This window comes from Dermacentor albipictus, chromosome 10, assembly GCF_038994185.2.
Source record: "Dermacentor albipictus isolate Rhodes 1998 colony chromosome 10, USDA_Dalb.pri_finalv2, whole genome shotgun sequence".
Classification (NCBI taxonomy): domain Eukaryota; kingdom Metazoa; phylum Arthropoda; class Arachnida; order Ixodida; family Ixodidae; genus Dermacentor; species Dermacentor albipictus.
The window spans coordinates 95,262,814-95,290,746 of NC_091830.1; the positions used below are offsets into that span (position 1 = coordinate 95,262,814).

Sequence of the window (27,933 nt, forward strand, 5' to 3'; positions counted from 1 at the left end):
AAGATGGCTCTGCGTGTGCGGAAAGCGCAGAAGAAATGCAGCGGAAACGCACTTCGCTACTCGTGTAATTGCGACTTCTGTAAGTTACATGGTCATAATCACCGATATACACCGCAGTATAACTTTCCACGGCTAGTTTCGAAGGCAACACCGAATTCACTAGAGGCGCGTTTGTACCGCTTTGAAGCATTCAACTCGTGGCTGAGTGGTAGCGTCTCCGTCTCACACTCCGGAGACCCTGGTTTGATTCCCACCCAGCACATCTTGGAAGTTGCTTTTTATTTATGAAGTGCCTGCCGTGATTTATTGCTCACGGTCAACGCCGCGGACACCGACGCCGACGACACCGGCTTTTCTTCGACACGAGCTCCTTAACGCTATCGCGTTAAAAGTACACAAGGAAGAATTGTAGCTCCTTTTTTTAAACTTTCTTTTTTAAGGTAATAAAGCGACAGTTTTTCGAACTTGTCAGTTGAGCTGCGCAGGAAATGCTTTGGATCTATGCTGGGCGTCCGCGTGTAATTGACAGACGTAAGCTCATTAATGAACGGGCCTTAAACGCGTGCAGGCCCGAGGGCATCAGACCCTGGTTCAACCTGCCACCCCCCCCCCCCCCCCAAATAAATTTACTTTATCCTGCCCGGGATTTCAGAACTGCCAGGGCGCGTGTAGTGCTCCAGTAGAGGACACCAGGTTAATTTTGACGATCGGGGTCTACGAATCTGTGCGCATGCAAATCAAAGTGCACTAGGGTTTGTTTTCTCCCTTCTTCTTTTTTTGCAATTTGGCCCCATCGAAATGTGCTCGCAGCGGCAACAATCAAATCCGCTACCTCAAACCGTAATCACCAGGATACCACGCCAGTTTAGCATTTACAAGGGACATATTAAAAGTCGTGAGCTAGTTCGCGATTTGTTCAAGTTTTCGTGTTGCTTTCGGTGAAATCATCACTTGCACATTTTTTTTTACTGTGCTTTAGTTGTGCTTAACTGTGCCCCATTTTGAGTAATAATGCCTTTCTGAGCCAAGCTCCTCCTCCCATAGTGCGCTTAAGTCGTAGATCTCGCCATCATCCGGAAACAAGCTCTGGCTGCCGCGACAAACCGTTTAGACGACGCTCCCTCCATGGGAGGGACGTCTCGTTCATGCGTGCCTGCGCATATATGTAGGAAGCAGACCAACGGTGTTGAAAATCGGATTGTAGCGAGGCTTTTCCAGCGCAGAGCCACGCGACAGGTGCTAGAGTGTCTCGACAAAGCTGGCTCGGGCCTTCGCTGCAGCGACTGCCGTGGCCACTGCCGTATTCTTCCTTCCTTCGCGGCGGGATTACCGCTTCGCGTTCACCAGGAAAATGCGGTGGATGGCTTCCGTCGAATTCGACCCTGACACGCATGCACGTATTAATGACGGCGTAGGGGAGAGGGCGAGCATTTCACTCTCCCTTTTAACGACGCAGCCAACGTCGCTCGTCTCTTCCTCCTCTCAAGAGCGGGCGTCAGAGTCTGCCCGGTCCGGCCAGGTAGAGCGGGAGCGTTGCGCCGGCTTGGTCGTCACGGGGCGCGACACGGCTTGTTTGACATCACGAGGAGGAGCGGAAGCCGGCGGCCCGAGCCAGAGGTTCGTCACGGTGAGTGTCGGCGACGGTGTCCGCTCCAGCAGCGATTTTAGTTCTTCGCAGCCGGCAACAACGTGACCGCCTAGTGACCGTTCGCGTTGCTTTCGTCGAAACGTAGCAGTGAAAGCTCCCGTACTTCCTTCATTACGACTGCAACACTTCGCTTCTCGAAGTTGCTGTAATGTACCGCTTACACCTTTCTATTGAGACAGGTGGCTGATGAATATTTTGTGTGCATTGGCTGAGACATTTGAGGAATGTAGACACTGGACGATAAAATCTTGTAAAATCAAATAGAAAATTGAACAATGCACAGCATAGAGAGTAATTTATGACGACGCAGTTTTCAGAAACGTTACCCTGCATTACATTACGCTCCAAGCGTCGTCTCATTCCAACGATACATTCTGCTCTGCAGCTGGCCGCGTAGTCACGAGTTCGATACCCGACAGCACCGGCCCTATATTCAGGTGGTCAAAGATTACAGGGAGCTCTCCACAACGGCGTCTCTCGCAAGTCACGGTTTGCTTGGGGAAGTTAAACCTGGCTGATGAATCTATTTCCCTCACGTAGTAAATCAGCGTCTAAAGCCGGCTAAAAAGCAAATAAATAAATAAATAATATATATATATATATATATATATATATATATATATATATATATATATATATATATATATATATATATATATATATATATATATATATATATATATATATATATATATATGTTTCGCAAAACAGGAGCCATATTCTGTCTGTAACGATTCGCTTTCCGAAGAATTCGATTTGTCGTTGCACCGTTGCACATTTGGGCGGTCCGTTGACGTCAGGAGAACGAGAGCAAGGACAGAATGCAATCGGCGTGCAGGTTTCTTTTCCTGGAAATTAACGTCACAAACCAAGCGAAAATATTGAACATTAGCAACACTTAGTAAATAAAAAATGATATGTTGATGCTGTTGATGAGGTTTGTTTTTTTCATCATGAAACGTGTGTGACACTCTGGTGGAGAGTGATTTAGCATATTTTGGTTACTGTGTTTGACCCATTTGTGCCGCAAGGTGGGAGATCGTTTCAGTTGGTGTGCAGAAATAGCACTGGCGATGCTTAAGCATACCCCCAAATTCAACTTGGCCCCTGCCTAAATTTAAGTAGGCCCATTCGCAAATACTTAATTAATACTTAATACTTAATAAAATTAGGTTTCGCCCCCCCCCCCATATTTCAAGTTGGTGCATCCCCAAACACCATTTCACCCACGCCTACTATAAGTTTTCCCGTGTCTTTTCTATGAATCACTATGCATCCCTATGGATATTCTCTATGATAAAAAAGTTTTTTCCTTTAAACTTAACTTGTTCCTTGTGGCTTATAAAGCTACTAATAGCCTACGTTTGCACCATTATATATACCGATTAAACGTCTTTACTTCTTAAAGTATGGATTTTAGTGCTGATACACGGCGTTATCCTTTTCTCACTGAGCACTAACACAGGTGCCACAGGGATCAGCATCACCGCCGTTTCACTCTGAACGCCGATCTTGCACGTGCACGTTGCACGCGCAGGCTTTGCACACGGCACACTGCACCTTCGGATCACCCCGAAGCATGTCTCGCGCCATTTCGCTTCGTACCAGACGACGAATTCGGCTTCCGCATAATTGACGTGCGCGTGACGTCATCATAACATGCGTACGCGCCCGGGGGAGATGGCCTCACCCACGCGGCAGCCAGTTGCTGCTCGCAAAGCGAATTCTTGGAAAACCGAAGAGTTACGGAATACGGCTCCGGGGCTGTTCAGGAACGCCACGCCGCCTTTCTTATATTCTAGTACACAGTGACCGCGTACAATTTGTGTGAACGACGATGTACCATGGATGTCCTCAGCAACTGTCTTTGTGCACGCTCGTGTCATCATCATCAACCTGGTTACGCCCACTGCAGGGCAAAGGCCTCTCCCATATTTCTCCAACAACCCCGGTCATGCACTAATTGTGGCCATGCCGTCCCTGCAAACTTCTTAATCTCATCCGCCCACCTAAATTTCTGCCGTCCCCTGCTACGCTTCCCTTCCCTTGGAATCCAGTCCGTAATTCTTAATGACCATCGGTTATCTTCCCTCCTCATTACATGTCCTGCCCATGCCCATTTCTTTTTCTTGATTTCAACTAAGATGTCATTAACTCGCGTTTGTTCCCTCACCCAATCTGCTCGTTTCTTATCCCTTAACGTTACGCCTATCATTCTTCTTTCCATAGCTCGTTGCGTCGTCCTCAATTTAAGTAGAACCCTTTTCGTAAGCCTCCAGGTTTCTGCCCCGTACGTGAGTACTGGTAAGACACAGCTGTTATAAACTTTCCTCTTGAGGGATAACGGCAATCTGCTGTTCATGATCTGAGAATGCCTGCCAAACGCACCCCAACCCATTCTTATTCTTCTGATTATTTCAGTCTCATGATCCGGATCCGCAGTCACTACCTGCCCTAAGTAGATGTATTCCCTTACCACTTCCAGTGCCTCACTAGCTATCGTAAACTGCTGTTCTCTTCCGAGACTGTTAAGCATTACTTTAGTTTTCTGCAGATTAATTTTTAGACCCACTCTTCTGCTTTGCCTCTCCAGGTCAGTGAGCATGCATTGCAGTTGGTCCCCTGAGTTACTAAGCAAGGCATTATCATCAGCGAATCGCAAGTTACTAAGGTATTCTCCATTAACTCTTACGCTCGCTCGTGTGAACACCCATAAATATTTTTTTCTTTGCTTTCCGGTATCTCTAGTGATATGGATTACTCTTCGGTTCGTGCAATAATATTTCTCGTTCATTTTTTCAGCAGTGACTGTGCAGATATTGTGGTTATGTTCACTTATAGTACGGTTCTGTGTTACTAGTATATAAAGTCATTTGACTATGTGTACAGTGTACCGGGCTATGCTTTATGCAACATTTTGTACCTGGGATACTCTGCTTTTAAGACTATGCTTTTTTTATACGACATTTTATTTTGTCGCCTGGGTTTATTGAGGACAATTAAGATAGCCGGCCCTTCCATGATCTATTTTCTCTGGATATCATCACTAAATGTGAAACCAGAAGAAAACCAAACGATGAGCCTGCAGGGAAAAGTACACAAAAAATGTAAGCAACAAGTTTGACTGAAATATGAAGGTATAAAAATTTACATTGAGTCTTTTTAACAGTCATCTTGTTCCGGTCAGGCCAGTTCATTGTTGTGAATAGCATTGAAGAACTCAAAGCGCCGATTTGTATTCTGTATGCCGCAAAAGAAGCGTTGTACTTGTAAATTGCAAGCATTAACAGCTGACATTCCTATTGTCGACATCAGTAAATTTTACATTAAATAACCGGTGATCAGGAACATTTTAAGAGGTAATGAACCATTAACTAGGTAACCTGTGCCAATGAAATGATTGTGCAGTGAGCGATAGTGGTGTAGGGAAGATCTCAAGGTGACTCGGTAATCTGTCAGTGTGTCGTTTCTACCGTTATTCGTGACGGCTCACGATATAAAAATATTTAAACTCGTCTGTAGGTACATGTGCGAAAATTTCTTTGCTTCCAATCGTAATGCGGGAAGTCAGAAATGTTGAAACTGGCACGCTCTTGCTCATGATGGGGCACGTATGGCAGCAGATAATTGTCTTTGAAAAGTGGAACATTACTTGTGCAACATGCCTTGTAATAATAATAATAATAATAATAATAATAATAATAATAATAATAATAATAATAATAATAATAATAATAATAATAATAATAATAATAATAATAATAATAATAATAATAATAATAATAATAATATAACAAAAATAGTTTTAAATGATCGTGTAAGTGGAACCTTCCCTTTCTGGAGACCGCAGTACAACTACTTGCTCATAAAGCCATGCGGAAAGCGCTAGCTAGACAGGAAAACACAGGAGTTAGCATAACAGGAAAGTCTCCACGACCATGCTGCCAACCATGGAATTTTACCATCAAACTTCACGCCTGCCGCACGACCATCTCAACCGCTGTGGTGCCTCCATCCACTCCAGGCTCTTCTTGTTATTCCCGGTATCAAAAGGCAAACAGAGATGTCAACTTTTGCCCTCAGACAAACCATGCTTTCAGTGCTACATGAACAGCACAGAGGACGCATCCATGTTTACACAGACGGTTCTGTATCCTCTAATAGTTCAGCTGGAGCAGTGGTGATTCCCACAGAGTGCGTCACCCTCAAGTTCAAGACATCTCACATTACATCATCGACGGCTGCAGAACTCGCAGCTATCCGTGCTGCTCTGGAGTTCATTGCTCAGAAATCATCACATTCATGGTCCATCTTATGTGACTCAAAGGCAGCTCTTCAGTGTCTGATGTCCCCTTTCAACCATGGACCAAATGAGCAACTAGTCGCAGACATCCGACTACTCCACCATCACGCAATCAACAAAGGACACAACATCATCTACCAGTGGATACCGGGTCACTGTGGAATTTCAGGAAATGACAGTGCGGATGACGCTGCCCGGTCGGCTCATGATGGCGCCCAGATTATACCCATACCGCTGTCAAGAACAGATGCAGCAACAAGTCTTCGCTCCCTCGCCCGTGAGCTTACACAGAATCTGTGGAACACCAGTGAATTCATGAACGCACGTCTTCACAAATTGGATCCACGTCTGCAACTCCGCCTACCACCAGGGTTGCCACGAGCGGAAGCAACACTTCTGTGCCGCCTGTGGCTCGGCGTGGCATTCACGAACTCATATTCATTCCGCATTGGAATGGCCGACAGCCCTACTTGTGACACCTGCGGCTGCGAGGAGACGATTGAACACCTCCTTTGTGACTGTCCCCGTTACGCAGTGCGAAGAACAGTGCTCGTGACCGCTCTCGTAAAACTGGACAATCGCCCCTTTACAGAGGAAAAAGCTCTAGGACATTGGTCCAGACGGGCTCCGGCATTCAAGGCCTTAAGGGCTTTGTTGAAGTTTTTAAGGACATGTGAATTGTGCGACCGCCTTTGAACGTTGTAGAGCGTAGTTCCGCGTTACTGTGTGAATTTTTTTCTTTTTAATTTTTTTCCTCTTCTTCTTCTTTCTCCTTTTATTCCCTTTACCCCTTTCCCCAGCACAGGGTAGCCAGCCGGTACTTACACTGGCTAACCTCCCTGTCTTTCCTCTCCTTTGCCTCCTCCTCCTCCTCCTCCACGACCGTGTTTACAGGCTTGATCAGTTTAGGTCAAGTCCGACGCCGTGTGTCTACCATCACAGCCATACGAAACTCCTGAGCAGACTAAAATGGGCAGTCGTATGTGTGCGACCTTATGCGAGCACATTATGCATGCAGCCTTTCTGGACCGGAGACATGAATAGAGTGCATGACGTTATCGCCAGTGTGGCTTTTTGAACAGCAAGCATCGTTTCCTGATTTGTCCTAATTGCCTAGGACTGTTGACTGAAGATGTATTGCCAGGACGTAGAAAGCCAGACTCTGTATTGATTGGGTCGAGTTACGTATGCGCTCTACGAAATTCTCCCTAACGCGCTTTCCGATTCGCAGCGCGCCAAACGACCGCTTCGGTAAGTTTTCTGGTCCTACAGCCGCCTGCTTTGATCGCCGCCTATCTTACGGCGCATATTTTTCTTGCTTTTACTGTCTTACTTAGCATGCCTGCATTTAAACAGTGAAATGATGAACAAAGGGCTGCGAAAGGTTTGACATGGTCGGTAACACATAGACATTTATTTATTGCTATATCGACGGAGAAAAATTGCGTATAAGATGTGTTTTGTGTTTAAACGGAGAGTGAAACGTACGCCTTCCTCTAATGACCTCCTTCCTCCGTCGATGAGGCGCTCCATTCGCTGGAATTCCCAATTCTAATGGCATGAAATTGCAGTCGCTCACTCATTTTTATGCGGGCGTTTGCTATATGTTCCGGAAGCCCATTATTTTTTTAGAGCTATCCGCAGCTGCGCACGAGGTCGACGATCGGATTTCTGGCGTTTGTCGCCAAACTCCGACAGGAGTACAATGCAGCGACGCTTGTGTCTGGCGCTTTGGTTCGTCGTGCCACATTTCCAAAAACATACACCGCTGCCTGAAGAAGAGGGCTTCCCCGCTCGACGTGGCTGCTGGTGATGATGATTACTATCGGTATCCATTTTGAAACAGGCGAGCAAGAAAGAGCCACCGATATTGCTTAAGGTGGTCAGGTTTCGCTACATCTAATGCATTTCAGCATTTTCGCCTATCTCTCCTTGACCTTCCCTATCTTAATTAAGACGTTCATCTGTATATTGTACCTGTATACTGTATATTGTATTAGCCGTGCCTGTGACAACCATGGCTTCATAGTTACCTTCCATGCTTTTTTCTAAAGAATTATCCTTATCTAGAACGCTGACCAATTAATAAGTGCTCCCACAAGTTGATACAAAGTGCACCGGCACGCAACTTGGTGGGGCGCATACCATATATGTTGGGTGACTAGAAGGCACGGTTATGACAGAATTACATTAGCTCACTTTTTTTTTCTTCAGATGTGCGCTAACTCTTTGCTTTGACAGCGCTTATTTTTTTGTAGGTGAAGTGTCGTCAGACACCGGTAAGCGGCAACGCAACTTTTGGCCTGTATTGTGCGTTGGAAACGGCCGACCGCTATCAAATGAGAACCGACACAGCAACAGGGCACGTCGTCCTAAACAAACGCGAAGCATATATCGATCCGAGTTGCCTCGATCAGAGTTGTCCTTTGAAATTTCAATTACTTCATCGGAGTTGCGTATTAACAACGGGTCATTCACGGGTAAAATGGCTAGCTTGGCCTGCAGAAATAGTGCGACTGACTTCTGGCTTTCAAGTCTTCTCCGTCGATGTGAAGGACCTCTACTATTCTATTCCTCACAATGACCTGCTGTCAGCTATTTCGCAGACAATTGATGAATTTGGTGTCACCCGCTTTCAAAATAATGCTGGGCTGTCTAGTAATCACTTTTTAGAAATTTTCAGCTTTTATTTGTCATCAACGTTTTTTACATGGAATGACACCATCTATTGGCAGAAAAAGGGAGTATGCATTGGTTCGTGCATTGCCCCACTCCTCAGTGATTTATTTTTAGCTCGCCTAGACGTCGCCATGTCAGTGAACCTTTATCAGACTAACATTTTTAAAATATTTCGTTAAGTGGACGATTTTTTGTTTTGTGTTCAGTGTTCTCCGGCTGACCTTGAGACTGAGGTTGCCACGGTAGTGCCAATAGTCAAAGAATGCCTTGCGCCCCTTGACGTTACCTACGAGCTTCCACAGGATCATACGATCCGGTTTTCGGATCTGCACTTAGCTTGTTCGGATGTTCATACGTTTTGGTACTACGAACCTCGTGCTAACAAACCACTTCTTTCGTTTCATTCTGCCCATTCTAAGTTGGTCAAGAGAGGCATTGCTAACCTTTGCCTTAATAATGCTTTGAAAAAGTCGTGCCACCATAGTGTTTCGTCTAGCTTTGCCTCTCAGTGCGAACGGCTTTCGCACGCTGGTTATCCCGTGTTCCTACAAGTGTCAATAGCAGAACGAATTCTGAGAGAGTTTAGAAAAGACGACCACCACACAGATAGTCCTGCAACGACTCGGGGTAAGACAAGCATCATCCCTTTTATTCACACCGTCTCACATAATCTTAAGAAAATCACCAAGAGAGTGAATGTTCGTGTAGTGTTCTCTGCCCCTAACAAGATTGTGAGAATTTGCAAGCTCACTAATCCGAATAAGGTAGCTCCTCTTTCCTGTGATAAGAATCACAAAAAGAAGTTTGTTAATTGCGCACATTGTGTTGTTTATTGTTTTCCACTCAGCTGTGGAAAACGTTACGTTGGTCAAACTGGCCGATGTCTGAATGACAGGCTGCGCGAACATGGTTACAATGCCAAGAATTGTATTACAGCTGGAGGGTTTCTTGCGCAGCACTGCAAAACGTGTGGTTGCGAACCTGTCTTAGAAGAATGCGTCATTCTAGGTCGTTGTCGTAATGAGCTCAAAAGAGAAATCATCAAAGCAAAGGCTATCATTAGTCTGGGCCATGCATGCGTAAGCTCACCTTCATTATCATTATCAAGCAATGAAATGGCGCTTCTCCGACTGCAGCCACAGGCTGTCTGAATAAGTTGTCACTTGGTTACTATCGGTTTTGTTGCTTGTTTTCTTTGTAATCTCTCGATGTCACATGGTTTGCCGAGTGCATAAGTGGTCTTGTGTCACGAAATAAACCATCAGTTGGAAGTTAGCGCTCACTCTGTTTTCCGTTCCCTTTGATTACCCCTACCTCCTTCCTTTTTTGCTCTTTCTGAGCTGCGCTACAAGCCTAAAACAGTCATGACATACCAACTCGCCCAAACTGCCACGCTTTGGTCCTCCTTGTCCTCTGTGGTGCATAAATGATAAAATGCAATTGTTAGGACACCGCAGAGGTACGCCACGCAAGGATTCCATACATGGGCTGAAACCTGTATACATGTAGGCTGTAACCTCTGTGCAGAGCCTTAATACCTTTAGGTTTTCAAAAAACAATTAGAAATATCTACGCGAGGACGTTTGTAGCAGATGCTGGCATTATTGGGCACATAATTAGGAGCGTACGATCTGATCTCTACCGGTTACACTTCTGCTGTCGAGTGACGTCGTGCTCCCGATTTAGGATTACGCATGATTCTTGAATGTCGTTGGGCACGCCGTAATTTGTATGCCCTCTCACGGACAGGGTGATAATTTTCAAGCTTTTCGGAATTTAAGAGAATCCCCTGTGGCAGATAGCGTAATTGTTGTCCTTGAGCTGTATTATTCTAAGAGGCGGATATCGAAAAATCCACCAGAAATCAAAACACATCTTTAACTGGTGAACAGTGATTCGCTAATTAACTTCGTAAATAATTACTTTGCTGCACAGATATTGCAATTGACGAGTTCTAGCTGGTGAGTTTGCACGACGGATGCACTTGAAATGAATTTCCATGATTACAAGAGTTTCGAGATATTATTTCCCAAAGTGTGAGACGAAATACAAGAACGTCCCAGCTACTTCCTGGTTTCACTGCATAAAAGAAAGTTTTATTAAGTAAGCCGAACAATAGTGTATTTTTAGGCCCAGTTTGAGAGCGTGTACCTCCAAACTGGCGTCATTGTGGAAATTCATTCCACTTGGATACGGCTTGCAAACTCACCGGCCACAATTCGTAAATTGATATATGGGCCGTCAGGTAATTAATTAAGAAGTCTATTAGTGAAGTTCGAATTAGTTTAAAGTGTTTTTCTATTTATCGTGCATGTAATGTCCGCCTCCATGAATAATCCAGCTTAAGGGCTAGAATTATTTTATCTAGAATAGGTGATATTTAAAATTTCCGTAAAGGTTAAAAATGGTCAGTCTGTTTCTTTGTCGCATGTTCTAGAGTTTACCCGTACACCCGGAGCGCATCTAGAACATTCATGGCGCATTATAACAGCTCCCAGACTCAAGTGGCCGGCATGCGATTTCACGGCTGCCATCCGTGCGTGCTACTTTTGCCGCCGTCTAGTTGTAACTTGGTCTATAGGGCACGGGCTCGCCGAATAAAAATGTTTGATAATATTCTGCGCTGGTATAGGGAGCTTTCACATTAGATAACCTGCGCCATTTCGTTCTTTTGTCTCGTCAGATAAGATGATGACGAATAGTCACGGTAACTGACCAAGTCAAGATGAAGAAACAGAGCAGTTTCGTAGCTAGTACGGTTTCCTTCTTCACACGAAGTCAGACAAGAGTCGTTAGTCGTTTCTATGCCAAGATGTGACGTGGCGAGTGAGAGCAGATAACGATTAGGTTTATCTCTTTATTCTTGATAGTGCCGGCCGTCGTCAAGGTTAATAAGCGTTTCTGGGAAAGCATGAATTTGATGCTTCCACACTCTTAGAAAAATTTACACCCCTTGGGGCGTATCTTGTCCCACAACGATAATCGTCATCCGTGCTGCCCGTGTTTCCTTTCTTTAACGCTGCGAGCCCGGTACTTTCCAGTTACGAATGGCATGCGCCTTATCAGCGTGACGCAGCATTCTCGACAGGAAAGTAGCGAGCGCCGAGTTTTCAGGAAAGGAAATGCAAGCAAGGCAGATGACGATTATTGTTGTGGGACAAATATACACCCCAAAGGGTGCAACCGTTTTAAGAGTGCAGTCGAGACACATTACAGCAACTCATCCTGTTCAGGCTGCACACAAGGTTTTTCTAGCTTATGCTGGCGAGAGTGTTCTTATTTTCGCCGGAGCTCATTTTGTGAAGCGCCGACGCGGCACGTGGAAGCAGAAGCCAGTGCCGTACTGTTTCGCCACACATTGCATCAGAAGCCGATTCACCCTATTCTATTCCCTTGGATATGATGGCGGCGTTATCCCAATCTATGTGGGGATGATTGTGACTATGGACTTACTCGGCAAGGGCGTTGAACGCTTTCATTCTGTTGCAGGTGCTTCTTAATGTTTCGTGTTTTCAGACCCGCCTCGCCGATGCTGTTGCAATAAAGCTTCGACTCGGGCTAATTGGTATGACATCGTTCTGCTTGCTGCGCTATACTGTTATACGAATAACAAAAAAGAGACAGACACGCGTGTGCGCAGATGCGCACATGTGTGTCTGTCCCCCCCTTTTTTTTTCATTCGTATAACAGTATAGCGCAGCAAGCAGAACGCAAAATTGCTGTTGCAGTCAGGTGCAGTACAGCACAACGGGGCAATCGTTGCTCTCGAGCCGGTCTTTTACATTCACTTGTTGGCTGCTTCGTTCGCGGGATAGCACGTATGCGATTCCCAGATCGTATCTTAAACAGGCACGACTCCGTGCCTCGCTGACACGCCAGGTATGCGTGCAGAATGTCATTGCGTCTTCAGAACGATTTCGCTATAGACAGTGGAGGACAGCAAGCGCGGTGTTGAATGCGAGCGACAATTTCTTAGGGCGCCCGTTTGTGCACAATTCGTGGCGAATTGTCTTCATTTCATTCTCCATTTCGCCGTTCTTCGAGCAGATGTGAGTGGCGCGTGTCACAAGCGACGCCACAAGATACTGCTTGTGTCACGCCGGGTGGCGCGATACAAAATTCAGATAACTGCCTGTATGAGTACAGTCTTCCTTTACCAAGGAAAGGGGAGCCCTGCATCGATCAGTGTACGACGACCTCCAGGAAGCAAAGGCTTTCGCCACACTCGCCTCCGGTTTTGAATTGTATAGCCGCGTCTACTGAGTTGAAGGAGAAAGCGTGAGGCAACCTGCCTGGGCACAACGCAGCTGCCTTTGTGTACAATAAGGACGAAAATATTTTGCGCAGGAGCAAGGTCAGCAACTTCTCCTTGACTTGATCAGTTAACGAAAATATTCAGCAACAGAAAAATAATTTGCAACATCTCGTCAAATGCCTTAAAAGGCGTACTTCGGACGTCATTTTCTTTCCATGCATGTTTTTTTTTAGTTTCTTTGAGAGAGTTATTCTAATGCATTACTGTTAATACGGTGTTATTCAAACAGGGTGATGTAAATAATGTCTCTAATTACCGGCCAATATCTGTACTACGAATGTTTTCCAACGCACTAGAAAACATTATTTCTACACACCTAACAACATTTCTAGACAAACATGACGTAATAACAAATTCGCAATTTGGCTTTAAAAAGGGAAGATCTACGGAGACAGCTCTTTTATCCTTGAACGAAAATATTGCGTTAGTTATAGACAGTGGGAATTTCGCCCTCGGGATTTTCATTGATTTCAGCAAAGAGTTCATTGCCTCAATCATAACATTCTTATATCTAAACTTTCTATCTATGGAGTTCGCGGCGGTCCCCCTCGCCTTGATGCAATCATACTTGAAAAATAGGACTCAATGTGTATGTATCCATAACGTCCAATCTTCTTTCTTGTCAAATAAAAACGGGGTGCCACAAGGAAGTGTTTTGGGCCCACCATTATTTAATGCATACGTTAATAACTTAGTAAATATTGATGCTACAGTTTATTTCTTTATATATGGCAATGATAACACTTTAGTCTTTACCGGAAAGGATGCAAACGAACTAATTATTAGGTGTAATGCACTGCTACTTATTCTGTCTGAGTGGTCACAGTTAAATGGAATCAGAATTAATCCTGCTGAGAGGAAATCGGTTATTATTAGAGCAAGAAATAAAATTATTCAACTTGAACATTCAATAACCTATTTAGATAACAATATTGATCTATTTAACCAACATAAAATACTTGGTACAACATTTTCCTGTCATCTGAATTGGGAGGCTCATTTTAATTCACTTCGCAGTAAATTTTCCGCAGTAGCCGGAGTGCTGGCTCGCTGTAGAGCTCTCGTGCCGGTAAAAACCAAGTTAGAAATTTATCATGCATTGTTTACCTCCCAATTTAATTATTGTAGTTTAGTATGGGGGACCACAACACTAACAAACATGAATAACATAATTACATTACAAAAGGCACTCCTCCGGCACATTGCTAGCACCAATACCCTATCGACCACAAAAAACTTTGTCAGAGAAATACCAAGTTATATGGGTAGACCGCTATTACGAATATCGCGTTTTACATACGTTTTATTTTGCAAAAAAAAAAGAGTGAAGGAATTGGCTTACATTCACAGCGGCCTTGCAGCGCCATAAAATACCAGTACATCTAAGAAACCCTGATCCTCGGCACGTACCACGTTTTTGCACTGTATACAAATTACAATCTATTAAACACAATTTACCAAAAATTCTTAATAATTACGCTGACACTGCTAATTTTTCTCACATTGAATTGAAGATGTGTTTTGTTGACATGTAAAGATATATATTTCGTGTATAATGATTGCAATTATGTGGTGCCTTTTGATTATGTTTTTCTTAATCTTATCAAATATTTTTGATTGTTGTTTGTTTCTGTATCGCAAGATAATTATCCTGTCAATAGGCTTATATTTGAAAATGTTACAATTATTTTTGTGTTGATGTTATATGTTCGATGTTTGAAAGTACCCTCTGTTATCGCCCCGCCATGTACAACAACGTCGCTTGGGTCCAGCTAAGCTGCTTATGGCAGCTTTTAGCCCAGGAGGACGTTTATAGCGTGTACTAGAAGAATTATTAAAGTTGAAGTCGAAGTTGAATGTTGCCGCGTGTACGGTTGTAGCTGTCAGCTAGATAGCTACGCTTTTCTTTAGTTTCTTGTTTCATAAAATGGTTGTTAGGCGAGAGTAGTGTTGGCCTATGTCTGCTTTTCGAGGCGCTTAGTTCTGAAGAGAAAGTCAGAAGACTCACGAAATCAGCCGCTTTGCGACTAATGCGGTCGTTTCCGACCATCGCTTTGTGACAGATTTCAGTGCGCGATTTCTGCCTCTCGCGGGTGTGAATGCCGCCTTAAAGAGAGTCACTCTATTCAGAAGCAAGCTTTCCTCCCGATGAATGTCAATGTCGGCGGCGGACAGCCTATGGTATCGCATGGGGAGCGCGCCGTGTCTGGGCAAACTGCCATATATGCAAATGGAGTACTGAGCTCACGCAGCCCATGCATTACGTAACTGAAAAAAAAAACGAAAAAAGGAGGATAGACTACGTATTTTCCTCGTTTCCAGCTGGCTCAAGGACCCATGTCAGAAGAAGCTCAGTGCCTTGCTTTGCTTTGTCTTCTGAAGTCGCACGCCAGTTTCTTTTCAGTTAGAGACAAACACTAAAACCTGCTTCACAGTGAGCTTTAGCTAGGGAGCTTCAATCTAAATACCTAGGAACGAAGAAATTGCTTTCTTCGGCAGTTACTGCATCAGTATTGATAAGGCTTGTTGCATTTAAAAGGTTAAAATGTAGTAACTGCTCCTAGTACATCTTGACTTGATGCCATTCATTTCTGAAAAATAAGAAACTAATGAGAATTGCAGAATTAAAAAAAATATGTAAGCAGTGTCAACTATAGTTGACATCTAAGTAATTTCATTAAATAATGGGGTTTTACGTGTCAAAACCAGAATCTCATCATGAGGCATGCCGTAATTGGCGACTGCGCACATTTGGACCGCCAGGGCTTGTTTAACGGGCACCTAAAATTAAGTACACGGGGGTCAGCATTTAGCCATCTAAGTAATGTGAAGCATTACGCAGGTGTCATTCCGTAGTCGTTGCTTGTTGTTGTGTCTGTTTTGATACCCAGTGAACCCAGTCAAGTATATTCATCGAAGAGCAGCACATACTAACCTTGGTGTCAAATACTTCCTTTGAAGAACTGCATATACGCAGTGGTCTTACTGGCATATCCCCAGTGACATCTAGCCATTGCGAGCAGCGCATGCCGAGTAGTACATACCCAGGGACTCATCTACCTTTCCAAATTCATTGCTCTATGAAAATTCATGATTATGTGCTTTGGCGCTTTTTTTCAGAATAACTGGCTTGTGCACCATTAAATCCCACACATTATCATCCGATATTGAGCTATACGAAGTGGCCCTAGTGGCATTTACTCAAGTTGGCGACAGAGACATGTATTGAAGAGTGACATAGAGTCAGTGGTGGCATATACAAACGGGAACAGCAAATAGGTTTGGACTGCACGACCTTCAGGTTTGGCCCACGAAAGCGACTTTACAAATAGTCGTTAGAGAAAGGTGGGTTGGACTGTTCAAGAGTGCCGCTCATTAAAACCTGAAGTATTAATTTTACGAGTGCGTTATTCAGCACAAGAAAGCATGCCATCTCTGAACTCCACCTAACAATATATCTGAAAAGGGCAAGATTGGTGTATTATATAACGCTCTGAAATATGCCGCTAATTTGAGTAGTTTTCCGAACCTTGGTAAACATTTTAATAAAAATTCTTAGACAACGTGGTTTTAGGGTGCTGAAAAGACACGCAAGGGAGAAACGCTCTGTATGTCTGTCTGTTTCTCTTGTGTGTGGCTCATTAGTGCCCTAAAAACTCGGGAGTTGATAAACATTGCAGCAATTTTACGTAAGCTGCAAATTTATGTGTAACCTTTCTCCACTCGACATGCTCTAACAGATGCAGATTACAAAACTGTGACAGGCTTTTGGGGCAGAGTTAGGGATTTGTAAATTTCGTGCTTCTAATTTTTTAAGCTTACCACTATTGCGCAATTTTTGTAAAACACTGGATATCCGAAATTAAAATTTTCTTTTGGTTTCATGAATATGCGTCACCATTAGTCGATCATTCAGTTTCTCACAGAAATGCTATTTTAATGCGCAACATCTCCGAGCGAACTGTAAGCAGTTCATTTCGAGAAAATATGACTGTTCTACCTTCTTATAAGAAACTCTTCTTTTGATGCTGTGAGAGCGCTCTTCTTTTCAGAACAGATGCACTAGCAGGAGAATACGCAGTTCTCTATGTTGACCTCTTCGCTGCACCCGGTGACACATCGATAAGCAGCACGAATGAGCTTAAACGCCCATACAGGAGTCCAAGCCAATCCCGTTTTCACTCTGTATAATAGGCTTACTCCCCTGTGGCGAAGTGCTCTTTGAGCGCAGGTCTCATGCGGCAGCATCCAACGTGAACAAAAGCGTTAACTAATTGCCTCGTTAGGGAGAGCTTTCACTGATGGATACCTTTACAGTGCTTCATTAGCAACAGCATCGGCTCCTTCGTTTCCAGTAACACCAACGTGTTACGATCTCTGTGCAAACGTCACTTTATTTCTGGTTTTATTTTCGATTTCTTTAACTAAAGGTAGTTGCGTACAGCAGAACTAGTGCGCGAATAGGCCGCGAGATAGTTGCGGAATTGCCCGTTTCAAATCAGCGAATATGATTGCACTCTGCGTGGTTACACTCTTCAGTTCGTGAAGGGTGCCGGAAATAGCGGCATTCTCTGCAATAGTCGAAGAACGGCCAGACCACGCAGGGCCGAGGGATGGTGTCGAATATGCCGCCGCACAGCTATGTCATTTCACGCATACCTATCTCGGTTTCGTTCAACAACGTTGTTCATGTAGGTAAAAAAGCGCTGGAAGCAGGGAAGGCTTATGCCAACTATGTCTTTGCTCTTAGTCTCCCTGGGTTCTGGTTAGTTTCATAACCAATAGCATATGAATGCCATTTGCTAGAATATATATATATATATATATATATATATATATATATATATATATATATATATATATATATATATATATATATGTAGGACTATGAGAGGCACATGACACAGCGAAATTGATTAATCCTGGCCGCCTTTCCACATGTCCACTGTGCGCTAGTAGTATTGCAAGATAGTTACACCCTTCAGTATAACGACACGACGTGATTAAGAAAGCAGTGAAAGTGGTATTCGTTTGTTTTATCAAGATGGTTATTTATCGTCACCTGACCACTAGTCTGCAACGCCGCATGCATCCTATTATCCCAAAATAAGTGTAAGTACTGCCGGTGCTGGCGTATTTTTCGTTTGTTCTTCGAAATAGGCGTGAATTGTCTAGCTTGGAGTCAAGAGGAGCGAATAAGTTGATCGTGCTAAGTTTTGTTGCAATATAGGAGAACGTATTGTGCTTATGACTTTCAGATCGATTGATTTGACGAATTGCGAATACAGAGTGCTTTCTTTGATTCTCGAGTGACCATGCGATTTTATCCTTACCGCTGCTGTCAAACTCACGCAGATGGAACTACCAGGAGGCATGGCGGCGCGAGCAGCGCTGGGCCTGCTCGTAGTAGTCGCGCTGGCTGCTGCGGCTGACGACATGCACGTGGAAAGGGTAACCACTGAGGGACGCGTCCGTGGGAAGGTGGTGCACGTCCTGGACAATAAGGTGGTCGAAGAGTACCGCGGCATTCCGTTTGCAGAGCCGCCCGTGGGAAAGCTTCGATTCAAGCCTCCTCAGCCAAAGACGCCTTGGCGAGACATCCTCGACGCGACCGCGGGATCTACGGCTTGCCCACAGGTGAGGAACATGCGCTGGGTGCCTGCCAACCTGAGAAATGCGGGCGCGCCAGTGCCACATTGCTAATCAGCAGAAATTCGTTTCATTTATATTAAATTTTACCATACTGCAGTCCTAAGCGGCCAGTGGCAGTAGCGGTAATCGTGGAGGATACAGAAAGCAACAAAATAGGCACAGCTGCGAATATATAGTTGCCGTTCTCAGATTGAAACATGGCTATTATCAATTAACATCACCAAGAAGACGTGATTGCTGGTTCCAGTTTACAATAAACGCCGAGGTAGCACGTGAAAAATGGAAGGACAATCCACAGGCTACAGAGGACGATGTTCAATGCCCTTTTCTTCGATACTATAAACCAATAACTTTAGGTTGGACTAGCACCACTGCATGCAGCTAAATGCGACGATCAGGAATGCACTAGTTCTATCATTACCCTACTAAATTTGGCTTGCTTGAGCTATCTTATGAGGTAAGTAAATGTAGATGGCAGAGATGGAATCGCTCAGCAGCAAATACAAGAGGTCTTGATTCACCCGCAGGAAGCACAACGCTTGCAAATAGAGTAGGCTCTGGCTTTGATATGGGCTTGATTGTGAGGCCGAGCATGCATAGTGATGTAAGTGACCTAACATATCTCTAAAATGACATCTCAGGAGCCCCTAGTTTGCCAGTACATAATATTTAAAAACCTAGCTTATTAAATTTATGATCGGTTTCATACAATAATGTCTGTTAGAACATGTCACGCACTAGCATCAGAACTGCAGCGCGAGAAACGAGGACAACAGCTCTGTAGCAAGACTTGCGAATATCCTTTCTACTCAAAGTTCTGCCCCAGGCTTGTAATGCTGGAAAACCCATTAGAAATACGCTATAGCATGTCCAACCTTGCATTTTCGTTTCAAATGCTTCAAATATTTACATTGTCGCCAGTGCGAACCCTCCGCCCCCCTTCTGCCCCGGCCACTGGGATGACATAGGGATATTCGGGGGGAAGGCGCTTGCTCGTGCCAGCTAAAAAATTCAATGAGCCGGAGGCTCTTCTTTTTCTAAAAAAATAACGAAAAAAAGAAAGGTTGATGACTGGCCGATCACATAGTTATGAGAAACAATGCTGAATCAATGCCTTAATCGCACACAAATTTAAATGGGGTGTAGTTGGCCCACGGCAGACCAAAAGGCGCACGCTCCAAAGACGTTGTATTCAGGCGTCTTTTGGCTATTGTTGGTAGGCTGGTGTTTAGAGACGCCAAAACGCTCCTTCCTCCTTTCAGTGTAGTGCCTGAAGGTGCCTGAGGTCCCTAGCTGGAGGCTTTTGGCTATGCGCCCAGCGCCTTTGAGATCAGGCTGTTAATAACAGCGCGCAGTGCGCTACACTCTTGCTCAAAAAAGTCGAACAGGACGACGTCCACTTCACTGAAAAGTGGAGCGCCATTGCTGAACTTGCATGGGAACATTGCATTTGAAGAAGTTTTGTTGAACAAAGTATTGGAGGGTTTTGTCCTATTCATAGAACATGTGTTTTGCAGTTCAGATTTATATGTGGAAGGTGTAAGGAACCTTCCGCAGGGAATTCAGATGTGAATAAAATTAACTCCTGAACGTCTTCATATTATAATTGCACCGCTATTGTGAAATCCTTCTTAAATTTAAATCTAGTTATCTATATACGGAGCAGTTCTTATATCTTGCAAAATACAACGCACAAGTCTTGCGGAAGAAGGACACCAAGGCAGGAATGACGCTCGTTTGCAGAAAGAGGATACGAAGAGAGGAAAGACGATCTTCTTTGTGACAATATTCGCGTTACATCCTATAGGTTTCACATGAAAACTAGTACGTGTTGCAACTGATCTGCAAGGACATTGGCAAAGAAAAGAAGGAGCAACGAAACATAGTTGTCGTAAACACTGCATCTTAGCAAGCTAGGTACTTATATTTATGCAGGATTAATTGTGCTAGTTGGAGTACTTCAGTGAAAGTAAGTGTAGGTATATAACTCGTTAGGAAAGAAGCATTTTCATTCTGAGGTTTAATGTATATTCAACTAGATTTTTGATCTTGTTGACTTGTCTTCAATATGCGATTACAAAAGTTCCTAACTTCATTGGTTTCTTGATCCAGATAATCTTGATGGACTTGACTCACGAAAGCTTTCTTTTCTGATTTGTCCAACGATTTTAATCATTCTCTTCCAGGTAGAGTTGCCGATGTTCCCGATGGGCAATGTAACGTTTACAGAAGACTGCCTCTACCTCAACGTTTGGGTTCCGGAGATAGCCATGAACTCGGGCTCGCACCAACCCGTGCTCGTATGGTTCCATGGAGGCGGCTTCACTTTTGGCAGTGCCAATCAGTGGGAGTATAATGGCGCAGTGCTCGCCGCGACTACGGGCGTCCTCGTCGTATCCGCGAACTACCGTGTCAGCATTCTGGGCTTTCTGAGCGCTAACTCACCCGAGGCACCGGGCAACGCTGGTCTCCTGGACCAAGTGGCGGTCCTGAAGTGGGTGCAGCGGAACATCGAGTCCTTCGGAGGCGACCCGGATCGCGTGACTCTGTTCGGAGAAAGCGCGGGTGGAACCAGCGCGCACGCGCACGTCATGTCTCCCATGAGCGAGGGCCTCTTCAAGAGAGCCGTTTTGATGAGCGGCACCATGTACAACATCGACTTGTGGGACATGGTCCACGAGAGCATGGTCAAGGGCAACAAGGTGGCCAACATTGTCGGCTGCTCCAAGGGCGGCAACATTGACCTCTCGTCCAACGCGGAGGACATCATTGACTGCTTCCGGAAGAAGTCGGCCGACGAGCTCGTCAAGGCTGCCGTAGAGAGCATCGCCCCCAAAATGCTTCCTTTCCTCCCGACCTACCACGACGCCTTCCTGCCAAAGATGCCGCTGGTGGCCATGAACCGCGGTTTCTTTGCGCCGGTCGACATTCTGGCTGGCGTCACTTCGGATGAGGGGGCAATGATGCTTCTCTTCCCGCCACTACCAGATCTCCTGCCCGAAGACCTCGACGTGAATGGTCCCGATAACCTCGACCATTCGCTTCGCACTGTTGTGTCCAAGTGGGTAAAGGAGAGCATACCGGACATCGAGGACAAGTACACCAACGATGCGCCCGAAGGCGATAAGAACGCGCTCAGGCGCCAGCTCCTGGACTACGCGTCTGACCGGATGTTCAACTGTCCGCTGCGGTTCACTGCGGAGAAGCACAGCGAGAGGGGCAACAGGGTGTTCGCCTACGTCTTCGGGCACAAGTACGACGCCTTCAACTTGCCGGCCTGGATGGGAGCGCCTCACGCCTCTGAGCTGCAGTTCGTGTTCGGCGTACCCTACGCTGTGCAGCCAGACTCTCCGGATGGGCGCATGAGTGAGGCCTTCATGCGGATGCTGGCAAGCTTCGGTGAAAGCGGGTTCGTACCTCCCTTTGTTTTCTTTGTAATTGCATATCAGTCAATACTTCTGCAGTGGTTAAGATAGACACAATGGAGAGCTCAGCCAGTCGCTATGTGCCTAATTAAAAAAAACACAGTGGTGAACACGGTGCACAAAGGAATCCGAAAGATACACAAAAGCTCTTAAACATAAAGGTCTTCAAAACAACCTATATGTCCTCTATAGGCTTCTGCTAGCGATTTCCTGTCACCTCAGTCTTGCGCAAGCCAGCCGTATTTCATGCCTGCTAATTTCCTAATTTATCCCCACCATCTAGTTATTCGCCACACTCGAATGTAGTTCCCTCTTTAAGGTGTCGGCTCTATAACTGCAAATAAGCCACTGGTTATCTTCAGCACGCAATAGATGCCATGGTCAATTGCATTTCCTTCTGGTAATATCGTACACAGTACCGGATACCTCCGTTGACTCTCTTCCACACCGTTGTCTTCCTCTCTCTTAAAGTTAAGCCTAACGTTTCTTGTTCCATCGCTCATTGCGCAGTGCTTAGCTTCTTTGTTAATCTCCAAGGTTCTGCCCCATTGTTACTACAGATAGGATGCAATTTTTTTCAAGATGGTGGTAAGATAGCGGTAAGCTGTCGGTCACAACCTCATTGGCTACCGTTTGTACTTCAAGCCATTTTCGTCCCTCTATGATTTCCTTCACATTATCAGGTCCCCCTGTGGGTAGGTGGCCTCGATGAGCGTGCTCTTGCACAAATTCTAGGGGCCTGTCTGCCAGACAGGAATTCTCGTTAGTTGCTACGCCAATAAACGTTAACTTTGCGTTCTATACGTTATACGTCGAACCTTACTTTTACACGTTGTCACTAGCACCAGGAAGAAAGATTTTTATCAGCTATTTTGCTCGCTGCACACATGCTTGCGCTGTGCCCAGCAGTTTCTTGCCTGAAGTGCCGCCCCGTGGCCTCCGGAGCGCTTTTCGCGTATGTCATGATATATTGAGTAACGATAATTTAAATATATGTGGCGTGGGTTACACAGGACCTTTTATTCTTTTATCATTCTTAGGGCCCTTTACCCATGTTTTACGTATGTCTGTAACCGTTTTCCTGTTTAACTGAATCACTGGGTAGTCTGGGGTGTAATGGGTAGCGCATCGGGGTGCTGCGTTAGGAGAACGGGGTTCAACATCAACCGTTGGACCAACTTAGGTCAGTGAGTATGTGCCAATGGGTACATATGTGTCGTTCTCCAAAGAACTTCTTTCACGCCGAGATGGGGCACTGTAGATGTGGGACTACGTAGGTACAGCTGTTCGAAGAAACACTTTGGAGCGGATCCCCTTTGAGGCCAACTTAGGCGATTGGGTATGTGCGAGTAGCACGTGCCACTATTTAATGAACGTCTCTTACCTGAACTTTGCTAACAGTAACTAGGTATGTGCCGCTGAGAAGGTGCCTCTCTACAATGACGAAAAAGATCTCTTAAATTTATCCAACGCTGAGCACAATTTAACCCATTTCACAAGCGTTTGTGGAGGACAGCAACCGGACGCTTTCGCAAGCTGCGCCACAAGTGCCCTGACCCGCTGTGGTGGTTTAGCGGCGGTGTTGCGCTGCTAAGTACGAAGTCGCGGAATCAAATCCTGGCCGCGGCGACGTCAATTTGCTGGGAAAAACTCCTGTGTTCCGTGCATCGGGGGCACGCTAAACAGCCCATGAGGGCCAAAATTTTTCCGGAGTCCGCCACTACGGCGTGCCTCATATTCAAATCGTCGTTTTAGCATCTAAAGCGCCAAAATTCAGTTCACAAATGCACTGGGTTATGTGCCAATTGGGTTATGTACCACTGGGTTATGTACCAATGGCACGCAGGAGCATCCTGTGTGCCAGAACTTCATCGAGCTCCTACATGAATTTAATATGTGCCGCTTTTTTATGAGCCTCTCCTCTACTTGGGTCAATGGATATGTGACACTTGCTTTGTGGCAAGCGAGAGATCAATTGTCAGCGTTCGCAGGCATTGGCGCGCCGTGCTTCTAGTCTCGGAGGCTACGCGCAAACATCTCGGCAGCGTCACTTCATGGCGCAGAGTGTCCACAAGGAGGCGCGAGAGCAGCTCACTTGCCGCGGGACGCGTATATCTGCGTTCGTGCGCATCGGCGCGCCATGCATTTCTGAGGCCACATGCAGACTTCGCGGTGGTGCCGCCAGATGGCGCCCAATGCTCCTACGGAAGCAATACCTGCTGCCGCAGGAATAAGTAGCCAGAAAATGGGAAACAAAGCGGGAGAAAGAACCAATAGTTCAAATACTGGTTCAAGCAAAGATAAATGGTGAAAGTGAACGTTGGTTAATTGTTAGAACTACGCGACAAAAAGAAGGCCACAGCTGGAATATTTTGGAGCCACATAAACTTACAAGGCAGAAAGTCTGGAACAATACAACAACCAATCCTAGACAGAGATGAAAACAAACTGAAAGGAGACGCGGCTTTAATATAGATCCGAAACATAACAGCCGAATCGTTCCAAGGCAATGACGAGATTATACTTCAAGAAAAAAAGAGCATGAAAGAGAACCACATTGAAAGGGAGCTGGTGCTGACAAATTTCAACTCGAAGAAAGCCGAAGAGAAAATTCCGAAGTGAACAGCCTTAAGGCTAGACGAGGCTCCCGTTAGGCTGATTAATGAAATAGGTCGAGAAAGTTGAAAGCAGTAGAAAAATGTTTAAAAGATAAACCAATACCAGACAGTTGGCGACAAAGTAGGATGAATTTAATTTATAAAGGTAAGGGGGAGAAAGATAGAATTCACTCATATAGATATCGTTGACCATTACATCTGTAATATGCAGGTTAGCAATGCAAGATATGAAGTTAAATTTGCGAGCATGGGCAGATAATAACAGCATTTTGGGGGAACTTCAGGATGGATTCAGAATCTAGGCGGTTGGATGATAACTTATTTTTCTTGCTCAGTCTATTGAAATATCAACAGTAGAAAACATATCGTTATATGAGGCCTTTTTAAACATTACTGGAGCGTATGGCAAAGTAGACCGCAACATTTGTGGTATATTCTGGAAGAAAAGGCTTAGGTTACGAGTGTCTACAGCTTTTGAGAGAAATCCACCTAGAAAATACCGTTTGCGTATAATGGGAAGGAATGAGGAGCGCGGAGAAAGTTGACACCAACAAAAACGTGAGGCAGGGGTGCCCTTTATTCCCACCCCTGTTTATGATGTGCATGGCGAGGATGGAGAGAGCGCTAGAAGAAAGTAATATCGGGTTTAATATCTCATACAAACAGGCGGGTACACCCGCCGTGGTTGCTCAGTGGCTATGGTGTTGGGCTGCTGAGCACGAGGTCGCGGGATCGAATCCCGGCCACGGCGGCCGCATTTCGATGGGGGCGAAATGCGAAAACACCCGTGTGCTTAGATTTAGGCGCACGTTAAAGAACCCCAGGTGGTCAAAATTTCCGGAGCCCTCCACTACGGCGTGCCTCATAATCAGAAAGTGGTTTTGGCACGTAAAACCCCAAATATTATTATTATTACAGGCGGGTACAGAAGTAGAGGAGCAGTTTCTAGGTTTGCCTTATGCGGGCCACATCGTGTTGCTAGCTAACAAGCAAAGTGATATGCAACGTCATCGTATCTGTGGACAGGAAGGCGAGAATTTAGCTATGAAATTTAGCGTTAAAAAGGGAGCCGTTATGGTATTCAATGAAAACAATGAACACACAGTGTCAATTCAGGGCCAGGAAATACCTCACGTAAAAGAATATAAATACCTTGTTATATAGATAAACGGAGGCAACAGATACATGGAAATAGCAAAAACTATAAAAGCAAAGGGGAACAGAAATGCGCCCATAATGAAACACATAGCGCTATGGGGATACAATACTTACGAGGTGATCTGAGGTATGTGGAACGATGTAATGGTTCCAGGACTAGCATTTTGAAATGCGGTTGTTTGCTTGAAATCAATGGTACAATCAGGACTTGATAGCAACCAAAGGGCAGTTAGTGGGACACTTCGCATTTGACGCTACCGGGAAGACCACAAATGAGGCTGTGCAGGGTGATATGGGCTGAAGAAGTTTTGAATTGAGGGAAGCTCACAGTAAAATGGATTATGAAGAACGACTGAGGACTATGGAAGAAAGTAAATGGGCTCGGAGAGTGCTCAGGTATCTGTACAGGAAAAACACTGATTCACAGTGGAGGAAAAGAACTACGAAGCTTACCAGCAACTATGGGGCCTGTAGAGTGAGCAACACACCAACAGAGAACGTCAAGCGGAAAGTCAGAGAGGCTGAAATAATCTCATGGGTGGCGGCGAAACCTGCCATGAGTAATTACTCAAGAGGAAGAAAACGAAATCAGGAAAGAAACAATTTATGATAACTCAAAGGGACGCTCATTACTTTTCGAAGCGAGATCAGGATTTCTTACAACACGCGCCTATAAAGCGAGATATAAGAAGGAAGAAAGAAGAAGCATGTGCTTGCTGCGGTAAAGGTAGGGAAACTACGGAGCATGTTTTATTATAATGTGTAGATATCTGCCGAGTGGTCGATTTAAGCACCTATGGGCTACTTGAAGCTCTTGGGTTCAGCGACAGCAGTGGGAAAGTAAACGTGCCCGCAGTAGAGATTAGTAAACGGCGATTGGTAGTTAGGTGGAAGAAAAGTAGGGAAATGAAAAACAACGGACGCGTGCAAAACAAAGTTCACAATAAGGGGTCAAAAAATTTGGTTATGGGAATGCATGGTTGAATTTTTTTTTCGTTTTCTTCTTTCATTTTTTACGTAGGTTGGACATTGGGCCATATAATTACAAGAGCTTGGTGGGGCAGCCCACTGCCCTGTTCTAAAGACGACGCTCCTAGCGTCCATCCATCCATCTATCGAAGGGAGAAAGAGGAAGGAAGGAAGGAAAACTTTATAGTCCTGCTGCATTACACGCCCCATATCGAACTCGTGTCGATAGCGGCAATAGTTTGTGTCGCTATATTGATTCAATGCTAAAGGCCTTGCCATCGACAGTCATCGTGAGATGGGTTCTGCGATTCTTTTTTTCTCATTCAACAGCGGCACATACTCTGTGGCTCAAAACAAAGAGCCCAAGTTGGCGTCAGATAGTTTCGTTGAGGAGCGGCACATAATCAATAGCACACACATAGTGACTTAAGTTGCGGTGATGTAGGTTCATTTAAAACCGGCATGTGCTCAGTGATCCAAGTTATTTCATAAGTTTGTTTTGAACCCGCTTACCTCAGTGCAGCAGCCCGATGCGCTATCCATAGACAGTGTGACCTAACTAGCAGGAAAGCAGTTACATTGAAATGCATCATGTAACCGCGCAAATGACAACGGACGAAGAAGGAAACATACAGGGTTTCTTCATACGTTGTTCTTTGCGCGCTTAGATAATCGATTCCAATATCGACCAGCAAATAGCCCGCCTGTCCCTGTCAAATAAGTAGTTACAGACAGGTAGGTAGATATCTCGCAAAAGTTCTGTGAAGTATCCTAAAATGCTAATAGCGTTAGAATAGTGGACGACGCATGATCTATGCTAGATTGCAGCTCGCTTTGTTTCGTAAGGGCGTGATGCTGCTTGCGTTTGTTCGTGTAAATACCTTGTATGTCGGATTGCTGGTTCTTCCAGTGTAACGTGAGACCCATTCTCTTCCAATAGGGTTCCCGAGCTGCCGAACAAGCAGAAGTGGCCGAAGTACACGAAGCGCTCACCCACTATGGTTCTGATGGATAACAACCACTTCAATGAGACAAAGGGATTCCGTGCGAAGGAGTGCGAGCGCTGGAGGTCACTGTTTTAGGATGATGAAATTATTTTTATCTGTCTGCTGTTATATATTGCTTATGAAGCTGTACAGTGTTGCAGAATAAATGTTTTTGTACGT

General features: G+C 45.0%; 1 protein-coding gene across 1 annotated transcript; it reads left to right on the plus strand.

Moving 5' to 3' along the window:
* The first annotated feature begins 1,510 nt into the window (after positions 1-1,510).
* LOC135921431 (acetylcholinesterase-like) lies at positions 1,511-27,933 on the plus strand. Its single transcript, XM_065455791.1, has 4 exons — positions 1,511-1,627; positions 18,301-18,582; positions 20,784-22,006; positions 27,708-27,933. Exons 2-4 carry the CDS (start codon positions 18,301-18,303, stop codon positions 27,847-27,849), a joined length of 1,647 nt encoding a protein of 548 aa, XP_065311863.1. The 5' UTR covers positions 1,511-1,627; the 3' UTR covers positions 27,850-27,933.